Consider the following 20,702-nt stretch of genomic DNA (forward strand, 5'->3'; position numbering starts at 1 on the left):
TTATAGCACCTTCAATATATAATGGGGCTTGTAAGAAAGATGGAGAAAGACCTTTTACCAGGGTCTGTAGTGTAAGGACAACCATCAACAGTTTTAAACAGAGAGGACAGGTTTAGACTGGACACAGAAAAAAATTCTTTACTGTGAGGGTGTTGAGACACTGTAAGAGATTGTGCAAAAACTTGGAAGTTTTCAAGGTCATGTTGGATGAGGCTTGGAGCAATCTGATTTAGAGAAAGATGCAACTGCTCATGGCAGGGAATTGGACTAGATGATCTTCGAAGATGCCTTCCAATTCAAACCATTCTATAGTTCTAAAGATGTATCTCTATAAATATATATACATAGCCTTGTTAATGCAACTGTTGTATTTTTATCAGGGACTCTGTTCTTTCCAGACTCTGATGTTAAGATAATATTAAAAAGCTATGTTCTACTCAAAAGTGAAAAGCAGGGTAAAATTACATAGACCTCTAACTGCTCATTCAGGATCTGAAAGGCCTGCCTAATATTTTTATTTCCCTGAGGCCATTTTAACCTATGTCCCTTTATTCTTCTTTTTTTTTTTTTTTTTAATGTAGTATTTATAGACTACTTTAAAGAAATGGAGGACCAAGAAGTAGACTCCCTTCTGTTGATAACCTATTTTTGAAATTAAAAGATATAGTGGATCAGGAAGCGGGAGGTGGAACATGGTTCAAAACCGCCCTGGACTGTAGCCAGCCAACAGACTGCCCAGGAGGCATTGCCTTTTCACTGTGGAGCAGCCTCTCAAATACTGAGTTTCCCAAAGCAAAAGCTTTCCGACTTTTGGGCAGGATTGTGCTAGACTTCAGGTCAGGGTAGCATCTACCCATGCGACTACACTGGATCATGTAATGATTCTCCATCTGTGAACGCTGCTTTTTCTCAATGCTTTCCAAGGCAGCCAACTTCTACCCCACTCTGCTGACAGAGACTGTTGCAGGCAACAATATTGAAGAGCTGTGTCTTCTGGCAGTACCCTGGAATTCTAGCCTACCTACAGGGAAGGACCAATACAGAGCAAGAGAGGGAAGCTATTAAGTAGCATTTATCCATCCCTACTTCACGTGAGCAATAGCTATGTCATTAATAATCCAAGAAATTATGGTATAAAAATGTAAAAAAATCTCTCTTTTGGATGACATACCATCCTATTTCACCCTGTAGCTGTACAGGAAAAACCAGTTTTGATACCCATGGTGTCCCCTCCATCAAAGAGCATGCAGATATATACTTTAGATAGATGTCCCTGGCATAGCTCTGGGAACCAGGAAAATACCACTTCTCAGCAATCAGTATTTCTTCCTCTGCCTCAGATCTTTTCTTTCCAGTGAGACAGTAGAGGTACAAGCCCCAAATCATCAGCTCCAGGCCTGTTCTCAACACTTCCCTTTGGACCTTGCATGGAATTTGGCAGCTGCACTCATTAACCTTAACATTTATCAGCCTCAGGAAGGCTACAAATGTGTTAAAGCTTTGTACAAGAGAATCCTGAATTACATTCCATATTGTCACTAAGAAGAAATGTAAAATAAGCAATATAATTTTATACTGACTGTGCTATGCGTGGCCCACAAATTACAGGAGGAGGAATAACATAAAGAGTAATTCATGTCCAAGGTTTCAATTATAAGTATGGGGAAAAAACAATAATTGGTGGGAATCTCAAATGCAGATCAGTTGGCATAGTTTTATTTTAAAATTATAAATACGTTCAGATCCAAGTGCAATTAGTAGTGAAAATGTCACAGTTTTACTGTGTATGTTTGTTAATATGGCTGGCATAACTAATTTAGGAGATGCCTTCAGTGTAGAGTCCTGTACTACATATATTGTAACCAAAAATGCAGTACTTACACATATATATAAAATGTACACAGAGAAAACATTGCCAAACAGCCTTTTGGGATGCTTTAAAAGAATATCATTAATTTTTACAGTATACTTACTCTTCTGGCTCAGTTCCAGCACTGGCTTTCGGTAAAAATCATTTCAAGTATAGAATTATGCTATTTGCTTGCAGCAACATCACAGGAACAGTAGTGAGCCATATGTTGCTACTTAGCAACTTGGTCTGTAAGTCCCAAAGCATGTACTGATTTGAAAATTGAACAGAAATGATAATTATTGTTGAGGGATGCTGTGAGGCAACTTATCTTGGAGTACCAAACTATGCAGATGTTTGATGTTGTACAGCGAAAGGAACAAAACTATATTTTTCCTGTCCAATGGCTGAACTTTTATTTATGTTAGCCCAAAGGGGATAAATTGATTAAAACCTGTAAAATAATATAAGGTGATGTTTTTCTGGATATGAACACTTTGGAGTAAACAGAAGAACTGAGGTGCTTGTCAGCATATATCAGGACCCCAGCAATCCTACCTCTATGATCACTTAATCCTAAAGACAGCCAAGTGAAAACCCCTTGGTCCTTGGTGTTACATACCATGACTCAGTCTGACAACCCACTTCCCAAATAAGCTATGTCAGACTCTGAAATTAGAGAATGATGCTCATGTCTGACTCAGTCAGCATGACCAGAGCTCCAATAAAAGTTTCAGATAGGACTATGTATCTTCTTACATGTGAGATTCATATTTTAGTAGCAGATGTGAATGTATCAAGAAAAGGAGAGTAATTACTTCTCATTCTGACAGGATTCAACTCCATCTCTGATCTTGTGAGGCAACAGACAAGTTATTAAGGGTGGGAAGGAGCCTGAATTCTTCTCACTGAGGTCATGCAATGGCAAGACTCATGAGCACAGGTGCAAAATAGACACAGGACAAAATTATGATTAGAGCAACTATGCTGACATCTGAGAGAGAACACTTACTCCTCTCTTTTTATGGCATTATGTGTTTTACATCCAGTAACAATGACAGGAAAATGAACAAACGGTCCAAACCACGGTCAGAAAATATAATTGCATCCTTTACCATTCCTCTCTCTAACTCTGTAAGTTACCCAGTCTTTCGTGCTTTGTTTTCAGAGCAGAAAATACTGTATTTTTTCCAGTTTTAACCACCAGACTGGATCTTGAAATGGTAGCCAGTTCACCCGTTTTGGCTGACTACCAAATGCTTATGCCCAAGAAAGGAACACCACCCCATTACAGGCAGTGAAGACCTCACAGGTACTGCCGATGAAGAGTTGGTTAGTTCCTTTGAGGAATGACGTGCGGCTGTCTGTGTCAGGAACAGGTTTGAGAAGGCTCCTCTCACAGCTGCAGGTTCTTGATGAAACATGAGAGACATTTCCATCACACCCCATATTCGTGTTCTCAGTGAAGTTGTTTTGTCTCTCTTTTTTTTTTTTTTTTTTTTTTTTTTTTTAATACTGTTATTATTACAGTACAGGCTTTCACATATGCTCTAGCCCACACAGAGCTGGAACCCTCTTCTGTGAAGGCAAGAAGGCAGGCTAAAAATGCTGGGGTTGTTCAGCTTGGAAAAGAGAAGGCTCCAAGGAGATCTTAGAGCAGCTTTCCAGTACCTAAAGGAAGCCAAGAAGAAATCTGGAAAGGGACTTTTTACCACAGCCTGCAGTGATAGGTCAAGGAGGAATGGCATTAAGCTGCAGGAGAATAGGTTTAGATTAGACATTAGGAGGAAATTCTTTGCTATAAAGGTGGTGAGGCACTGGCACAGGCTGCCCCCAGAGGTTGTGGACTTTCCATAACTGGAAGTTTTCAAGGCCAGGCTGGGTGGGGTCTGAGTAACCAGGGCTAGTGGAAGGTTCCCTGCCCATGATGTGAGGCAAGGAACTAGATGATCTTTAAAGCCCATTCCTACCCAGTCCATTCTCTGATTCTGTGTATTCAGTTAAAACCATTGCAACAGTGTAAGCATCAGAACAAATCCCCATCAAGAGAAAGGAGGTTGTGACAGCACAAGGCTGACAGCTACTCTCAACCAAGCACAGAAGGCTCGTTGACTGGTGCACACTTGGTAACAACTCAAAACATTCTGCCTGGCAACTGAGCTGCTTCTTGCCACATGGGTCCCCCAGCAAAAGACAGAGAGGTTGCCTTTGGGTTTTGAATTCTACCTGGGGGCCAGACATTCCAGAGTTCAGCTTTGCCATGGTCAGATTTTAAGTCTGTAAGCTTTTCCTTGATTCCAGCCCTTAGTAAGATTTCAGTGTTTTCTGACATCTTTGAATTTGGAAATGTCACATTTGATAGATTTTCTTTCCTTGAAGACAAAAGTAATTTGCATTTAAAATACCTAGGCCTGGCTCTTTAAAGGTACTTTAAGAACCTTACTTTCACTTCAATGAGTGAGTGTTAGATGCATAAATATCTCTGAGAATCTCGACCTTGTTAGCACATGTAGAAACCACATAAAAGATTAAAACTTATACTTTTAATTTTTCAATATGCCATTTAAATTATTTAAACTACATGCATACACAGTACAAAAATATCAACAGAAGAAAAATAATCCTGATGTATAATGTGGATTTGCAATTCTTTATTCAAAACTATTTAAGACAGACATAATGATTCTGAGAAAGGTAGCAGCTGCCTGATAACAGCAATCATTCACAGAGTTTGTATTTCTACTGTTTCAAACAAATTCAATTAGCCCTTGCACTTCAAAACCCTTAAGGCAAGAATGAGATGATACTAGGCTGCTTTAATCTAATAGTAATACTAAAACTTGTCAGTGCAGTTTTTGGATTAATGGTTAGAGAAAAATTAATAATACAATTTTTCATTTTTTAATCAAACAGTTCTATTCTAAACTACCTCTGGATCTTGGAGGGTTCTTAGCTGAATAAGTTCAATCATTAACAACTCCTAAATGCAAAGTACTATTGGTCTCTAAAGGTATTTCAGAGTGACTTCAACAGAAATCTGGGAAGCAACATGGTGGAACACTTTAAAGATGGTCTTTTTGACTGAATCATGTACTCATCTCGCACAACCTCCTGCCTCTCTGCCCCCAAGGAACCTGTGTACCTGATGAACACTACCTCGTGAAGACATTTAGTTTTCAATGCATACTTTCCAAAGCTGTTGATTCCTAAGTTACATCCAGTTTATCTGAACATAATTACTACTCATTCAAACTTATTTCCCATCTAATGAGAGTTTTACACATAAGCCTCCTCCTGGTTCTGTCAGGCCAGACACCACTGGCCTGAAATATCGCATGACATAGACCACAAGTCTGGTTATTCATGGCAATTTCTGAACACAATCTAACTGATCAGCAGCACTATTCCCACCACTTACTGGTGCAAAGTTAAACTGACACATGCGAATTAAGTGAAAAATTCCCCCTACATATTGACATAGCAACAGGTAGACAACCCAAAACTTTCAAAACTGTTTTTGCTTTTTAAGGAGTAATTAAAATTATAGTTCTTAGAAATCTATAGGACTTTGAGGTCAAGTGGAAAGGTGGAAGATTTTTTAATGTACATCCAGTATCAAAATTTAGTGTGTATGGTTCCCCAAAAGGAAAAGGGCTCAAAAATACCTTTAAAGAATATACATCACATTAAGCCTTCTGGCCTGTGGGCTACAGAAGGCTAAGTCATTGCCTTAACCCCACTGCTAATTGTGTAATAATAGCAACATTCCTCAGACACAGGATTAGTGCTAAAAATGCAATTCTTCAACTGTTCTATGAGTGATAATTAAAGATATTTGTGACATGTATAGCTTATAATGATTAACTTGTCTGCAGTCAGATAAACAAATAACCTGCACCTGTAAAGACTTTATTTCCTGAAGGTAAAACAACTGTTTAGGAAAGATCATGCTGGCAAAACAGCTGCTTGCATTCTGGAGAGGAAACAAGGTAGTATCTTTCAACAAACACCAACTCTGATGTTTTATCAGCTCTATCTCATTAACTGGAAACAAGGCTTAAATGCTTTGTTTATAAATTATGATTATTCCTGATTGCAGCAGTTACTGATAGTGCCACTCATTTGCAATGCAGCTCTTTGAATTTTTTTAATTACAATTTGAAACAAGGCAGAGAAGATTAATTAACCCACCTGGCTGGCTGGCACATAGTCCTGGCTTGGTTCTGTCATACTCATATACATGTTCTCACCGTCAAACTGCAAAGGAAATAATAGTAAACATTCAGCAAACTTGATTTTTTAGCAGTGACTGAAAAAAACAGTTGCTATAAAATAATATTACAGCCTGGTTTTAGAGACTTGTAATCGCATGTGTGCATCTTGTCTTTGATGTTCCTGTTGTCATCCTTATTGACCCTGGATGTCAGTGATTTGGAGTAATTAGCGCTCTAGTAATTACAGCTAGCAAGGAAGAAATGAATGGTTTCCTTTCATCTGCAATCTGTTTTAAAACAAAATGCCTCATTTTGTGCACCATGTATACATATTGCTGTTAGTTGCAATGAAGTACTAAGTGAATTGCACACTTACTGAGAAAAGAAAGATGAGAATAGAATCTGCACTAAAATGCATCTTAATGGATTCCAACTTTAGCTTCTGAGCAGAAGAAGAGTTGAAATTTAAAAACAAATCCCCTCCAACTGAAATGTTCCCATGTCAGAAAGTAGGAAATACGTTTCCAGACAGCTTTCAGACATCTGAATATATGAAAGAGTATACCTCCCATCCGTATGGTGTAAGAGGATAGTTTGCTTGATGTGTGAATAAAGTAAACACTCATAATCAGATCTGCAAAAATAACCATCTGTAAATGATAAATACAATTCCTGGAAATATATATAATATATAAAAACCTTCTTTCCTTTTCTCCTTTCCTTTTTATTTTTTTTTTTCCTCCTCTCAACTGCAGTTAAGAAGTAACGGAAATGTCATAGAAAGGAGTTGATTAAAATCTGAAAGTCTAGATGGAGAAAAACTGTCAGCTCTGAAGTCTCATCCTGTACCAGCACAAAGAAGTGTAAAACTACTGATTTCTTATTTAGTCTGGAAAATGTCCCCACAGAAGTCTCGTCACACCTACTCAAGTGGCAGTACCAACAGGGCAACGATAGTCACAATGTCTGCTCGGGAGCTAGGGAAAATCTTTTCAAGCCTTTTAAACAGAAATGAACAACAGCAGGAATGCCTATCTCCAGTCATCAACCACAAATTTCCAGCTGTTACAAGGTCTATTTGAAATAAGTTGCACTTGACCCCTTGTGTGAATGTTTAGAGTGACATATTTTGGACATCAGCCATTGTTTTGCATGACACAGCAGCTTTTTTAAAAATTCCATACTACTGAGATTGCTCTGCTCCCACAGAAGGTGCCTGTGAAATATCCCATGGACATTTCTTGATCAGTGTTGAGCTTCTGGGGATATTCTACCTGCAAGGTGCAGCACATTCAACTAGCAAAGTTAAATGGTGTCTTTGGCAGATAGCTCTACCAATTTTTGCTGAGGTGGCTGAAAAGGTTTCTGCTTCCAGCTGCTCATCCTCTTTCTCTGCCAGAGGCTACAAGGCTTGTAACAGCAGCAGTAACATGAACAAATGCCAGCTCCTGGCACAGCAGCTGATGGTCTGCCCTTCCTGGCCAGAGCTATTTAATATTCACAAACTATCTGTCAGAAGTCTTAGTTTCATGGGAGGGAAAGGATTATGCCAGAGACACAGATCTGCCATAGGGAATAGAGTATTTCCAAATCTTGACAGAATAGAGATAGTTAGATTACATCATAATATGGAGATTCATGCTCGTTCCTTTTTTGTTTCTTGTTGACATGTACCATTTCTTTTAGCTTTCTCATTCAATAATATTCTTATTTATAAGCATTCAAAGTAGAGTTCTGGAGAAATAATTTGAGTATCTCAATTGGAAAAAAATGCATTGTTTCTTCTACTCAGATGGACAAGTGAAATTCTGAAGAGAGATTTCACAGCCAGTAGTTGGAAAGCAAGCACTCCAGTGCAAGGCATACAGGAGCTCAACTTATTCAGCTTGTCAGACGAAAGGCTGAAAGGTGCCTTGATCACTGTGATTGGTACTTACACCCTGGAAAGATGTCTGATAGCAAGATGTCAGCCTTCCTGACAGTGGTATAATGAGATCTAGTGTTGAGAAATGGAAGTTACAGAAATTCAGCCCTGAAATAAGATACAAGTTCCTACTTTAGGCGGTAATTAAGCATTATGTCAACAGTAAACTCATCATTTCTCAGACATTTTAGAATGAGGTTTGATATCTTTTTTGGAACAGATGCAACCCATGTCATATTTATAAGAAATCCCATGGACAGGATAGTTACACTTGCTGGTTATGGGAGACCTATCTGCCCTGGAAACCATTATTCCTTGAGTCTCCTCTTTTGCATTTCTCTCATTATCTTCATACATTTGTTGTGGTACATTGCAAGCTTTGCTGTAACTCAAATACCATGTTGCATGTGTTTAGTTGCAGTGAAGATGAAGAAATTTCTTTTCTTTTCTGCCAACTGGCTAGATACAATTCATAATTATTTCAATTTATTTTTGCCTTCCATAGTGCATGAGACTATGATTTAAGAATCTTTATGAAGTAAACTAGTCTTTTATATAATTCCCTCTTTTGAATGTTTGGTCATCTGTCCTTGCTCCCAAGCTTACAATCAGCAAATCTACATTCTTTGAATAATTTCCCTAAAGTATTTTTCCATGAATACTGAAATTTTTATAATTCTGTGTGTTGTTCTTGGATGATCTGCCTACCCAATCAGTGCCTTGCTATTACTGGTCCCCCTGGCATGGTAGGATATTGGATCTCAGCCTCTCCTGTTTGTTGTGGCCCTCTATTTAGCTCTGAAATATTTTTTATTTCTGCCATGGTCTGTGGGTACCTTATGTGAGCATGTTTCAGAGAAACCAAAACAGAAAAAATATGTGTAAATTTAAACTTTGTGGTCTTTTGACCTTATATGAGAAATGTAAGGGGATTGATGCTTGCAAGATGAGAAATTACCTCCTGCAACATTTTGGATTAATTTGTTAGGGCAAATTTTCAGAAAAATATATTGATGCACAATGTTTGTAAAATCTGAGTGACCTGTTAACAGCTAAAAATATCCAGCAGCTGTCTGATTTGTTACTTAATTTCTTCAATATTCAAGCATGGAATTTAGTCACTGCAATATTTAGCATCTGCTTGTCAGAAGTATGTGCAAGATGTTGTGTAATAGGTTATATAGGTCAGCAAAATTTGATGGGATGTATATTTTTTGTAGTGTTTATATATGCAGACTGTGGACTGCATCAGCTGACAATAACACTCTTGCCATGTTAGTGTTTGCACTACGTTTACTGCTGTTTAAATTATTATCTGCCCTCAGTCCAGTGCAGTGTGCTGCATGGCTACTTGGCAGTTCCTAAGACTTTGGATATGAGCCTGAAAAACATCCATAAACTCAATGGATGAGGCATATACACATGCATTTTGTACAGCAGGTATTGCCAGGAGATACCTCCTTCACGTTCTCAATGGTTACTAAAATGTTTATAAAAGAGTGAAAATATGATCTTTGTATACCAGAATAAAACAAAATATTTACTGCAATGCTGATTTGTTTATTCATCATCCCCTTTCCCAACTACCAAAGCCGTGTAACATAGAGATGACCTGTACATCCCACCTCAGCCAAAAAAGGGTACACAAGCCTTCAATAACAAAAAGTTCAGAAAAACTGATGCAGCACAGATACAATGCTCACCTTGCCCAAACTTGACATACCCACATCAAAACAATAAACTGAGGAAAAAATGCCAACATTTGGATCAACTGGAAAGTTCTATTAATATTTTTATCCCATCTGTTTAGAAGCCTCCAAAATATGCCCCTAAACCCCAGGAATGAATATTAAACCATTCCACCTTTAATACATTGCTTTGTAATATGCAGGGTCTGCAGCATGGCACCTTTCAACTAGTCTCTATCTGGACCCTTTAATTCATGTTATATCCACCTGTAATTCAGCTTCATGAGTAAGGTGATGTATACAACAGTTCAAGCAACCTATCTGGATCAGAGTGAGCCTAAGATGAGCAGATATGGCTCAAAGATGTCTTCAATTACCAGAGTGTTCTTCCAGGTTATACTCTAGGCCTCCAAAATTGTCTTATTGTAGTCATCATTTTCAGCTTGGCAATCTCAGCTTGTATTGCCTAAGCTTTTCTGCCACTTACTGTGCTTGATTTCAAGCAAAGAAACTGCACAAGCATCACTTAACCCGTGGATGATTCATCCCAACAGAACAGAAGAAACACAAAGGCAGGCAGTTAAATAAACTGTCTTTTATGGACCTATGTATGATGTATATATAACCCATGGCATTTCATATAAAGCTTTCCCAATGTGTCTCCAAGATACTTCAGTATAATTAAGACCAGATTTCAAAATCTTTCATTTTAATCTATTAAATGTGAATGCCAATACAATATTCTGGTGTGTGATAATAACTGCTCTTGACAACATTTCTCTTCACATTAAAATGTAACTGCATGAGAAGTTTGGGTGAGAGAAAACAAAGAATATGACTGCATTGTAATATGAAAAGAAATATAACTGGGAACTAGTTCTAATATAAATTCAGGATTGCATAATATTCTTCATTTAAATTATTATTATAAATAAAACATACAGGCAACACTATGGCATGACCAGTTATAAGCCCCCTCAGAATGACCCTTTGTAAGACAAGTTGCAATGTTCAGCAACCAATATGCACAAAATGCCCAACTGCTTTTATTAAATACAATTTACTCATAGAAGTTAGGGATGTAATTACATAAACACTGTAACTGATACAAGAGGTATGACAGAGTTTAGCAAATGCCCAGAGTGGTAAAGGTGTTTTAAGGGATCCTTGGCTGGCTTCTGCCTTCCATGAATGTGGCATCATACCAGAGTCACACAGTGTATGGCCAGGAACCTGTTTTCATCTTCCCATTTAAATTGCGACAAACTTTATCAGCATTTATAACAGTATATTATGATTTAGCGAAGCTTGCAAGAATAGTATTTTTAATGTGCTTTAAATTAAAAACACCCTGTGTGGACTATGTCAAAGATACTATAAACAGATTGAACAGACAAAAAAAATTTCTCATGGTGACACCAATGTAGAGAATGTTTATTTGGTCACCTAACTAGACAGAAAAGTTTGGAATACAAAAAGGAGGGTGCAAGATGAAAGAAAGAGCTGGAAGAGCTTGAGAATCAAAGAAGATAACTGGAAATAAAATATACTTATATACTGGTAACTCTATGTGTGCATACAGTTATTATAAATGCAGATGAATATCTGCATTAACTTAATGTAGCTTGTTCAGATGACAGCTACCACATCGGCACACATGTTAAACAAGCTTTCAGCCTAGCTTTGAGTTCTCCCCTCCACTTCAGCTACCTTCCTCTAAAACAAATCACTATGTTTTCATTGCCAGGGTCACCTGTGCTATCTGGATTACAGGGACAATGACATTTCTCCCCTCTGTCTCTCTCTTCTTGCCTTGTAACATTTCTTTGCTGTTGTTGTGAAATAAAGGTTTCTTTTAATCCTTTTTTCATCCAGTTTTTGACTTCTGAGGGTACTGCATAATTGCTCTCTTTCTATGCATATATATGTGTGTGTGTGTGTGTGTGTGTGTGTGTGTGTGTGTGTGTGTGTGTGTGTGTGTGTGCCCTAAGTTTTTCAGGCACAGTTATATGAGCTATGTGAAAGAAAAAAAATCAAGCACATGAATGTTTGAGCTTTTTCGCTTTTTCCCATTCATACCAAAGAGCAGCACAATGTGCCAGTACTGCATGTCATCCAGCTGTAGTGTGGGCAGGGAAGCACAAGGAATATGAGCCCAAAATGGCTTTTGATGCCAAAACATGCTTGGGACAGGGGTGTGGAGGGGGAGCAGCTTTGGACAATGTTCTGTGCACAGATGTATCCCAAAAGTGATATCCTAAAATGCAAAGATTAAAGGAGGAGAAGCAAGGGGAGAGATGATGATATTGGTGAAAGGTGCTATGTTTAATTAGTTCATCTTCTGGGTAAAGCCACTGGACTTGACATTCTGATTTTTTCAAAGGATCTTACAGATCTTCAAAGCATGTGTTATTAATCGCATAATCTAAATACAAATTTCTCCCATCTTAGATTTGAACTGGAAGATAGATTTAGGTTTAAATATAAACTTTAGTTATATCATTAAGTTATAGTTTATCTTACTCTGATGGTGCCCCAGCACAATTTGTTATATTTCATTTTAAGAAGTCGCAATAGCATTGTGTAAAATGATTTTTTATTTCTAGTGATATAGTGATTTTACTGCTTACAGGTTATATATATCATTTGTAACTTACATTATCTAAAAGCCACTAATCCTGAAAAATCTTTAAAGCTAGGTAATTTTGTTTATTTTAAACCAAATGCCAAGAGTGGATATTGTCTCATGTTGCTTGATGATAAAGAGTGATATTTTGTTTTACTCATAGCTGCTGAAATGACACTAAAATAATAATGGGATACAACATAAATCATCAAATTACTATGCTAAAGAAACAGTTGATCTTATTATGACAACCATTAAAGATAAAACCAGAGATGCTCTGTAAGCATCATACACAGTGGAAAATCCCTTTCTTGACACAGTTTGGCAAAGCGGTACATTTGTATTAAATTGAAACTCCATTTTGTCTCCTAAACTCCATTTTGTATGCTGTACTTGAACATGTTTAAATTCGCCCAAGACAGGTTACAGTAATGCATTCCAGACAGGCACCCTTCCTTCCCAGGAAAGAGGCTTGATACCTCACTGAAGGACTATCACAGGAAAATTGTCAGAAAACAATCTAGTCCTATCAACTTTAATTGTTCTGCCATCTTCCCTCCCTCCTTCCATAAACCTTGTTTATCAGAAGAGGAGCATACTGAAAAACCATGAGATTGGGTGAAAATGTCTGAATGGAAAAAATAAGTCAAATTCTTTGCAAAAATGGATGTCCCTCTGTGGCCAATGGGAGATTATTAGTGCAGACTGGCAGGACCTGGAGGAGTTCTGTCCCATCTGGAACACTAGGAGCCCTCCTGGATACTGAAAATTTGATGAGTCAAGCAATAGAGTGGAGATGGCATGTCTCAAGACTATTATTATTATTATTATTATTATTAATTTGAATTCTGCTATTAGTTTTCAGGAACAAAGTATCAGGAAAATCCTTTATGTCTCTGGTCCTTTCATCTTCATAGTGCTGAAGAGTCTGAACCAGGAATATGGGCAATGCTCTCTTTATGTGGTCCAAGTACAGTGACGTGTGGAGTGGCCAGATTGGAGTTGGGAAGGAATCTGCCCCAGTCTTAAGGGCAGGCACAAGGTGTGTGAGAGCACTGGCAGCAGCCTCAGAGCAGGAAGTGAAGGTGCTGCTTTGCAAGGAAATGCTGTCAGACATTTCCTATCTTAGAAAAAGCCAGAAACAGCCATGAAACTCTTTTTGTCCCCAGCACCCAACAGACTTGGACCCATTTGGTGCTTAGATCCAAGTGTGGTAGGGCATGCAGACTAGCACCGCCTTTTCTACCACCTGGCTTTCAAAGATAAAATGTTTTGTAAATACAGTGCTTGATTCTCCTCAAATGAGACCATTTTTTCCCTTGTTTTTAATTTATAACACCTGCTATTGCCTCAAAAAAGTACAGACAGTGCTGTCGAAGTTTTCTCTCAGATTTTCATGCCTGTATCATAAATGCCCAATCCACCATTGCATTTCTCAAGATTACTCACTCTTTACCTCTCTCACTGGGAAAAAGGTAGGAGACAGATTGTTTGCTGAGTATGTTCTCATAGGTGGAGAGCTGGCTAAATACCTAAATATACACTGGTAGTTAAAACCTGAATAATGGCACTACAGCATTTGTGTTTTTCCTGCACTTAATAGAGGTTAATGTGAAACTGCAGGAAAGGTGAAGGGGAGTGTTTAGCTTCCCGCTTGGAGCCTGCATGTGTCAATGCCTGACAGAGCCTTGAAGTTGTTAGCCTGCATGCAGAGCACCAGCTGAATGAGGTTACAGTGCTGAGCACAGCGGGCTAAAAGAAGTAGGATCAGACTGATAGGAGGAGTGGCAGAGTCCAGGCACAGCAGAGTGTATCAAAGACAGCCCAGGGGAGAGCGGGTACTGTATTAGTCCTTTGTGTACATTTAAATGGAAGACAGTGAACATGCAGAGATGAACTCTGAACTCTCTCAGCTGGGCTCCTGCTCCTTTTAACCTTGGCATTGTAAATAAAATAAAATAAAATAATAATAAAAAACTAAAATGAAATAAAATAAGGTAAAATAAAATAAACCCAGCACACTGTGGTCTGGTCTCCTATGCTCAGCTATTTTTTGCATATTGAACACTCATTAAATAAACATACCAAGATCAAAGTAGCAAGTGCTTTTGTTATTATTTTACTCAATTCATACTAAATTATAGATGTAGACACCCACTGGGAAAATTGGGTGATAAGGTGGAAAGGTTTGAACAACTAAGATAAGACCCTTCTTTTTCTGCCCACAGCAGCTGCTGAAATTTGTTTAACCTGGTAGGCTGGTAACATTTTCCAACACTAACAAACCTGCTCAATTTCATTACAAGGTCTCATCCTGCATCATGGAAGGGGAAGGGAATTGTGCCAGTTGGATCAGGAACCAGTAGAGTGGTAAGGGAAGAGGGATCTTTGAGTTTCACAGTAATTTCTGTCAATGTTCATATCTGCTTCATTGTGAAAACTGGTAGATTATGTAATGAAACACATGAAAGCTTAAAAACAGGATCTACAGAGGGCAAAGAGTTGACTAAAAAGCATTTTTTATATATCCACATGGAGAATCCCTGTGCTGGAGTATAGCAGAAGAGAAGTTCGATGGACCATAGTCAACAAGTTTTGCACAACCAGGATAGAGCCATTGCCTTGCATGAGTACAGTTAGAATATCATAGGGTTCCATGGACAGAGTTCTAGCTACTGTGTTATTTATAGTGAATGGGATACATATGGTTCCTAAGGGTAAGTACATCTCCTTCTGCATAGCAGAATGTTAGAAATAAAAAGGGGCAGAACAACATCAACCAAAAAAGCACAAGCAAAATTCTACTACGATTCTGAAAATCCTATGAAAGTGGATCTTAAGAAGCAAATAAAGGTGACAATTTCCAGATAAATAAACAACCTCACCTGAATGACTTATGTTTGAAAGAGTAAGTAGGAAAAAACACATGGCATATGTAGAAATATTTTTTTTACCTATGCCATATTTAAAAATCCAATTTTAAATAGTATCACTTAAGACCTTATGTGCTCTAGACTAATGCAGCAGGTCATTTGGATCACATGTACAACATGCATTAAAATTATCCTGTTGAAAGGAATGACAATGCAAAAATACTTAAAATCAAGCACCCATTCAAATATGCAATAAAATATGATCCAGGAGCTCAGACATTTACAGAAACAGGAATAAAATATTTAGGTATGTACCAAACTCAGCTGGAAAGAATCAGCTTAAATTTTGGATAAACCAAATTATTTAGCACAGTCTGATGGGATCTCATTAGATAGAACTAATTCAGACCTGGAGAGAGTAATAACAGAAAAGACTAATTGCAAGGACTTAGGAAAACATGGACATCTGTTAAATGACAAGAGTGTTGTAGGGCTGATATACAAGTACAGTTTACCAAAACAGCTACTGTGGCAGCCATGTGGACAATCCTACTTCCATCCACAGTTACTCTGGTACTTCCTTAATTTCAACAGGATTATTTTCATTAAGAATGTCACACATGTTTATGTCTCTGTCTGCATCAAATGAGAAGAGTGAACGTTCATAAGAAGAATCTGAACCAATGTGGATTTTTACACTTACAGTTGCAACAGATTCAGAATCTTGACAAGGCTTGTAGCTCCTTTGCTAAGATTGTCTACATATTAAACTGAGATACCCTGGCAGAGCAATGTAGAGAACTTAGCAGTATTCTATCCTAAAATAGGTCATTTGGGAGTAGATGTGGTTAGAAATGTTCAAAATATTACTCAAAAGCAGAAGAGGAAAAGTTGTTTTACTTTTTTTCTTACTAACTTCAGTGAAGACATGTCCTTGATGTGAGATCACTTATCTGTTCTCAAAAATTCTAAGTGTTCTCTATACGTTTTAAGATAAAACTTGACCTTCAAGTTCACTTTATGACTAAATTATTCCATGACTGTTTTAATCTTTTCTTTGTATTTTGCCAAGTTGCACTCATAATAGCTTTTTTAAAGAGTCTGCAGCAGTGTTCCCTTTATATAATTGATATATTTTTTAACAGAAAAAAAGACAAGTCCATGGAAATGTATTCCAATTTTTTCTAAGTTTTGAAGGTAAAGAGCTAAAATATAAAGCTACAGTGGTACCTGCCATTCTCTTATCAAAACCCTCTAAAGACAAAAAATGTCCCATCTCCTCCTCCCTCTTGCTTGAAGAACAGGTGCCATGCTCAGCACTGGTTGCTGCTTTCCCCATCAATACACTATGAATCTGTTACTGTTGAACACTCCTCACAGCAAATCAGATAGCAAAAGTTACTCAAACCTGGCATTACCACCTCCATGGCTGTTGTCTTTCTAAGAGCCGTGCATATCAGCATGAGACAGTCACAGCAGTGCTGGGAGAAAGCTCCTTGAGCAGGCAAAGCCATCCCCTGAATAACAGCAGAATAACAGAGCGTCCAAAAAAACTTATTGCCAATTCCTGCCTCACAACTCCAGCAATGGCACTTTCATGCATTTTCCTCTTTTGGTTCAAACTCTTCAGCCATTTTGCTATTTTATCTTAAGGCCTTTTTCCATCCCTCCAGTCTGCTGAGACTAATGGCTTCTGCCTTTTACTAACCCTTGTGAACACAAAGACAGATACTCTGTCCTCCTTGCCAGAAAGACAATTTAAATTCCTTTAACCTTCTCTGGCAACATGCTTTTTCCCAAGCATTTCTTCATTTGTAATCGCTTAAGTGCTTCCCTTTACTGATGTCCATTTCACCATTTCATGTGCTGTCCAAAATGAATGTAGTGCTCCAGTTAGACATGGATAATCCTGAACAGGTTCTTTATTCCCAGGCTTCATCCAGACCCTGGGTATTCATCAACCTCTTTCTTCCTGTATTATTTAGAAAATGCAATATTATTTAGAAAATGCTTTGCTTTTTGCCAGCCCTTAATAAATGAAATCTTTGAAAGCTTATCCTGATTTATACAGTACCATGGAAAGTTGCCAGATAATTGGGGTACATAGCATGATCTATGACAAATGGTGAAGACCTAAGCTCCATGGATTTTGGCCTAAGTCAGAGCTCTATGGATTTTTCAAATTTTCAAGAGGAATCTTATGATGAAGACGACTTTTAAACATTTACATGAGAAATGAAAAAGACACTTTCACCAGAAGAATGTGGCAATTCAAGGACACAGTACCACTGTGGGAAACCTTGTTTCAGTCCTATTCTGCCATTTCCTCACACATCACCTGCACATCAAGGCCATAGGCTGGGTCTTCCCGTATCATTTATGTGGCTGTCAACATCCTAAAAATATCTGTTGATGAAGACTTGAATTCTTCTCTCTCACATCTAGTGCAGTATTCTCACTCACAGGACAATATTTACTGGTATCAGTCTTTCTAGCTTTCAGCAGAAATAATTTCAAGCCCTTAGAAATTCCTCTTAAGAGCAGAAAAAAATTGGCAATTATCATCTTCTCAAATTAATATTGGCAAGGCTCTATCACTTACAGTTGTAGAGGTTCTATCTATTTGCAGTGTGATTTACTTTGGAAGTCCCTGAATGCAGTGAAACAAGCTGAGTTCTGTTACACTGGTCATGCAGAGACACGAGGGAAATGCTTCATTTTTGCCACATACCATGAAGGGAGCACCAGGCTGGGCTTGCTGCTGGCCAGCCAGGGCTCTGATTCACTGGCAGCGATTCTCCACCTGCAGCTGCCCAGAGAGACACTGGCACTACAAACCCCATGGCTAGAAGAGGCGTTATGGACAAGGTGTACACAGGCTTCCCTCATTTTGGTTGAAATTAAACTAGCCAGCCCTTGCAAAGTGCATGCCAGCAGTTTTGAACCAGACCATGACACCAGTGTAAAAACAAACTTCTTGAAATACAGATAATCCTACGATTCACACAGTGCAGCCTGTGCTTCAGTGCACTGAAATAGAAGTATGACTAGATATTTGTTAATCCTACTCTAATTATAACAATCTATGTTATAACCCCTGTTAATGAGCTAACAATTTTTTTTAAAAGTGTGTATTATAACAATGTGATTAAAGCTTGATGGAGCTGTTCTTATGCTTTTATGATACAAAAATGGTTTCTTATTAGCTTTTGATGTTTCATTTTCCCCACAGCATCACAATATCTGCTTCTGTTTTACCCAATTGTACAATAATTGTTGTTTAAATTCAGCAAACTCATAGCCTAGTCAGACTCTAGCCATTCAATTAATAAATGAAAATACTCTATAACAGCAATGCCATGGAAAACATGCTTTATCATTTTAGTGTTCCATATTATATTCTCTCACCTTTGTCTACAAGCTACTGAAATATTAATACACTGTCATCAGGATTTGATAAACTGTGTGATGAAAATTATCATAATGTTTTATGCCTAAAGACCATTAAATTAGCGCACATCAAACTTGAAATAAATGGCTTCAATAATTTTTGTTTAAAGTGTTCTTTTAGTTTGGAAGACTGAAATGTATGTTGAAAGTTTTAAATTTATGGAGGAACCTAAAAAAAATTACAGCTTCAATGGCCATGCCTAAGATTATGTCTCTGCTGTACATACACAGAGTAAGTTTTCTTGACATAGTCAAACTCATTTCCAAACTAAACTTTCTCAATCTAGAAGAACTTAATTCTGTGTTTATTACATAAAAAATCCTCCAAGCCAAACCAGTAAAGAGGGAACAAAGAAAATCAACTGGGCAAATTGTACTAAGATTTGCAGATATACAACTCCAGCAGAAACACAACAGCTGCATAAATATTTCCAAACCCATATTTGGCTCCTTCCCTCCCACATTAAAAAGCAAACACAGCAGCAGTTGAAATGATCATGCATTTCCTGATGGAGCAAAATGTCCTTGATTTGAATGCAATTCAGAATTAAACACCTTTTCACAGATGGCACCAGGACACTGGTCTGGGTCTATATTGGTATAATCCAATTGCCTTCAAAACTGAAACTGATCAGTCTCAGGAAATTTAACTCTTATTGAGGCGCAGTTTTCTTTTTTTCTCATTTTTAGGAAAGCCATTACATGGGCTCATGCATTCAGCACACTGCCTCTTTTGGTGTCAGCAACAATCTGTTTTGTGATATTCTTCTAGGAGAAGTATTAAGAGACTTTGTGGTTTTGCAAAGGCTCCTGAGTCTTAATAGCTGTATTCATAAATTACTAGCCATACTGTATCACTACTTCTTCCTGTGCTTTAGACATCATGTAATACTCCCCAATTTCCCTTATGTCAGTGCCTACAAGTCAAAAGTTCAGAAATAATAACAGAGTACAGATACGTGCCATCATTAGAGTCATGTTTTGATGGAAAATTAATTTGGTGTTTTATTCATTTGTTTGAAATAGTAACTACTGCCTTAAAAAGTATAAGGTGATTAATTTCCAGTATTTTCAGATCATATTAGCAATACACAAGTGTTTTGACATGCCTAATAGTTGTATTCATAATCAAAATTTTGCAGTTCAGAAATTCTTTTAGCTACATGAGCCGGAACCTTACAAGCTAAAATAGTCAGAACATTGATTTAAAACCTGGGGAAGTATTTTAAGCACTATAGGGCATCACTGAAGATCTTTTGTTAGCACAGACAGCAATGTGAATTATGTATGTGATTTTATTTCTTACTGTTAAACACAGCTTATTGGAAATGTATAACCAGCTCCTTTTTAAAAATACACAGCAAAAGCAATGTCATGTATTATGCTACAGCAGGTAATTCAGTTCCTTAGATAGGATTAGCCAACAGATTTATCAAGCAGTCTCTAAGGAAAGCAGAGTTCAAGTCTTGGCTCATCAATAATACATAAATAAACTGAACAATTAGGTACAAAGTGGCTATCTTGTCAAACAACTTATTAACCGGTAAATGATATACTCACTGCATACAGTGTAGAAAGGGGAGATATGTTAAGATAGGAAAGACCTGAAAAGGGAGAGGAAGGTACTGTACTCCTCAGTGTGTTTCTGGACTTGATAATTCTCTCCAACTCTCCATTTTGAGCTGAGATATGATGTCTAGAAAAAGGTGGTTCAGGAAAACTTCACTACCAGGAATCACTTGAGGTTTTTTCTGATAGCTAAACACAAATATATTCATTTGCTCTTTAATCAGTGGTCTAAGGAAAAATATATATCACTTTTCCAGTGATGGCTACTATGCTTCAACTTCAACTTAATCTGCAAGTTATACATAATAAAAATTACATAAATACAGTCATCCCCAGTGGGATGTCACCACTGGGCACTGCTATGATATAGTCCTACTACTTAGATGCATCAGTTCCTAGAAAAGGGTAGATGAAAGCAGTCAGGCTTACATCTGATTTACACAACAACACCAATAGGTCTTAAAAGGCAAATCCATGGTGTTAAATATCAAAATATAGGACATTTGGTC

The 20,702-nt window shown here is 37.7% G+C and overlaps 1 protein-coding gene across 4 annotated transcripts in view; it reads right to left on the reverse strand.

The window, feature by feature from the left end:
- Nucleotides 1–20,702, reverse strand: part of TOX (thymocyte selection associated high mobility group box) — a 218,789-nt gene that overhangs the window by 98,104 nt on the left and 99,983 nt on the right. For all 4 annotated transcript variants that reach the window (XM_002198353.7, XM_072924674.1, XM_072924672.1 and 1 more), the window contains one exon: nucleotides 6,041–6,106. In XM_002198353.7, coding sequence (XP_002198389.1) covers nucleotides 6,041–6,106 — 66 coding nt within the window. The remainder of the gene's footprint in view (nucleotides 1–6,040; nucleotides 6,107–20,702) is intronic.

This window comes from Taeniopygia guttata, chromosome 2 (genome assembly GCF_048771995.1).
Source record: "Taeniopygia guttata chromosome 2, bTaeGut7.mat, whole genome shotgun sequence".
Lineage (NCBI taxonomy): Eukaryota > Metazoa > Chordata > Aves > Passeriformes > Estrildidae > Taeniopygia > Taeniopygia guttata.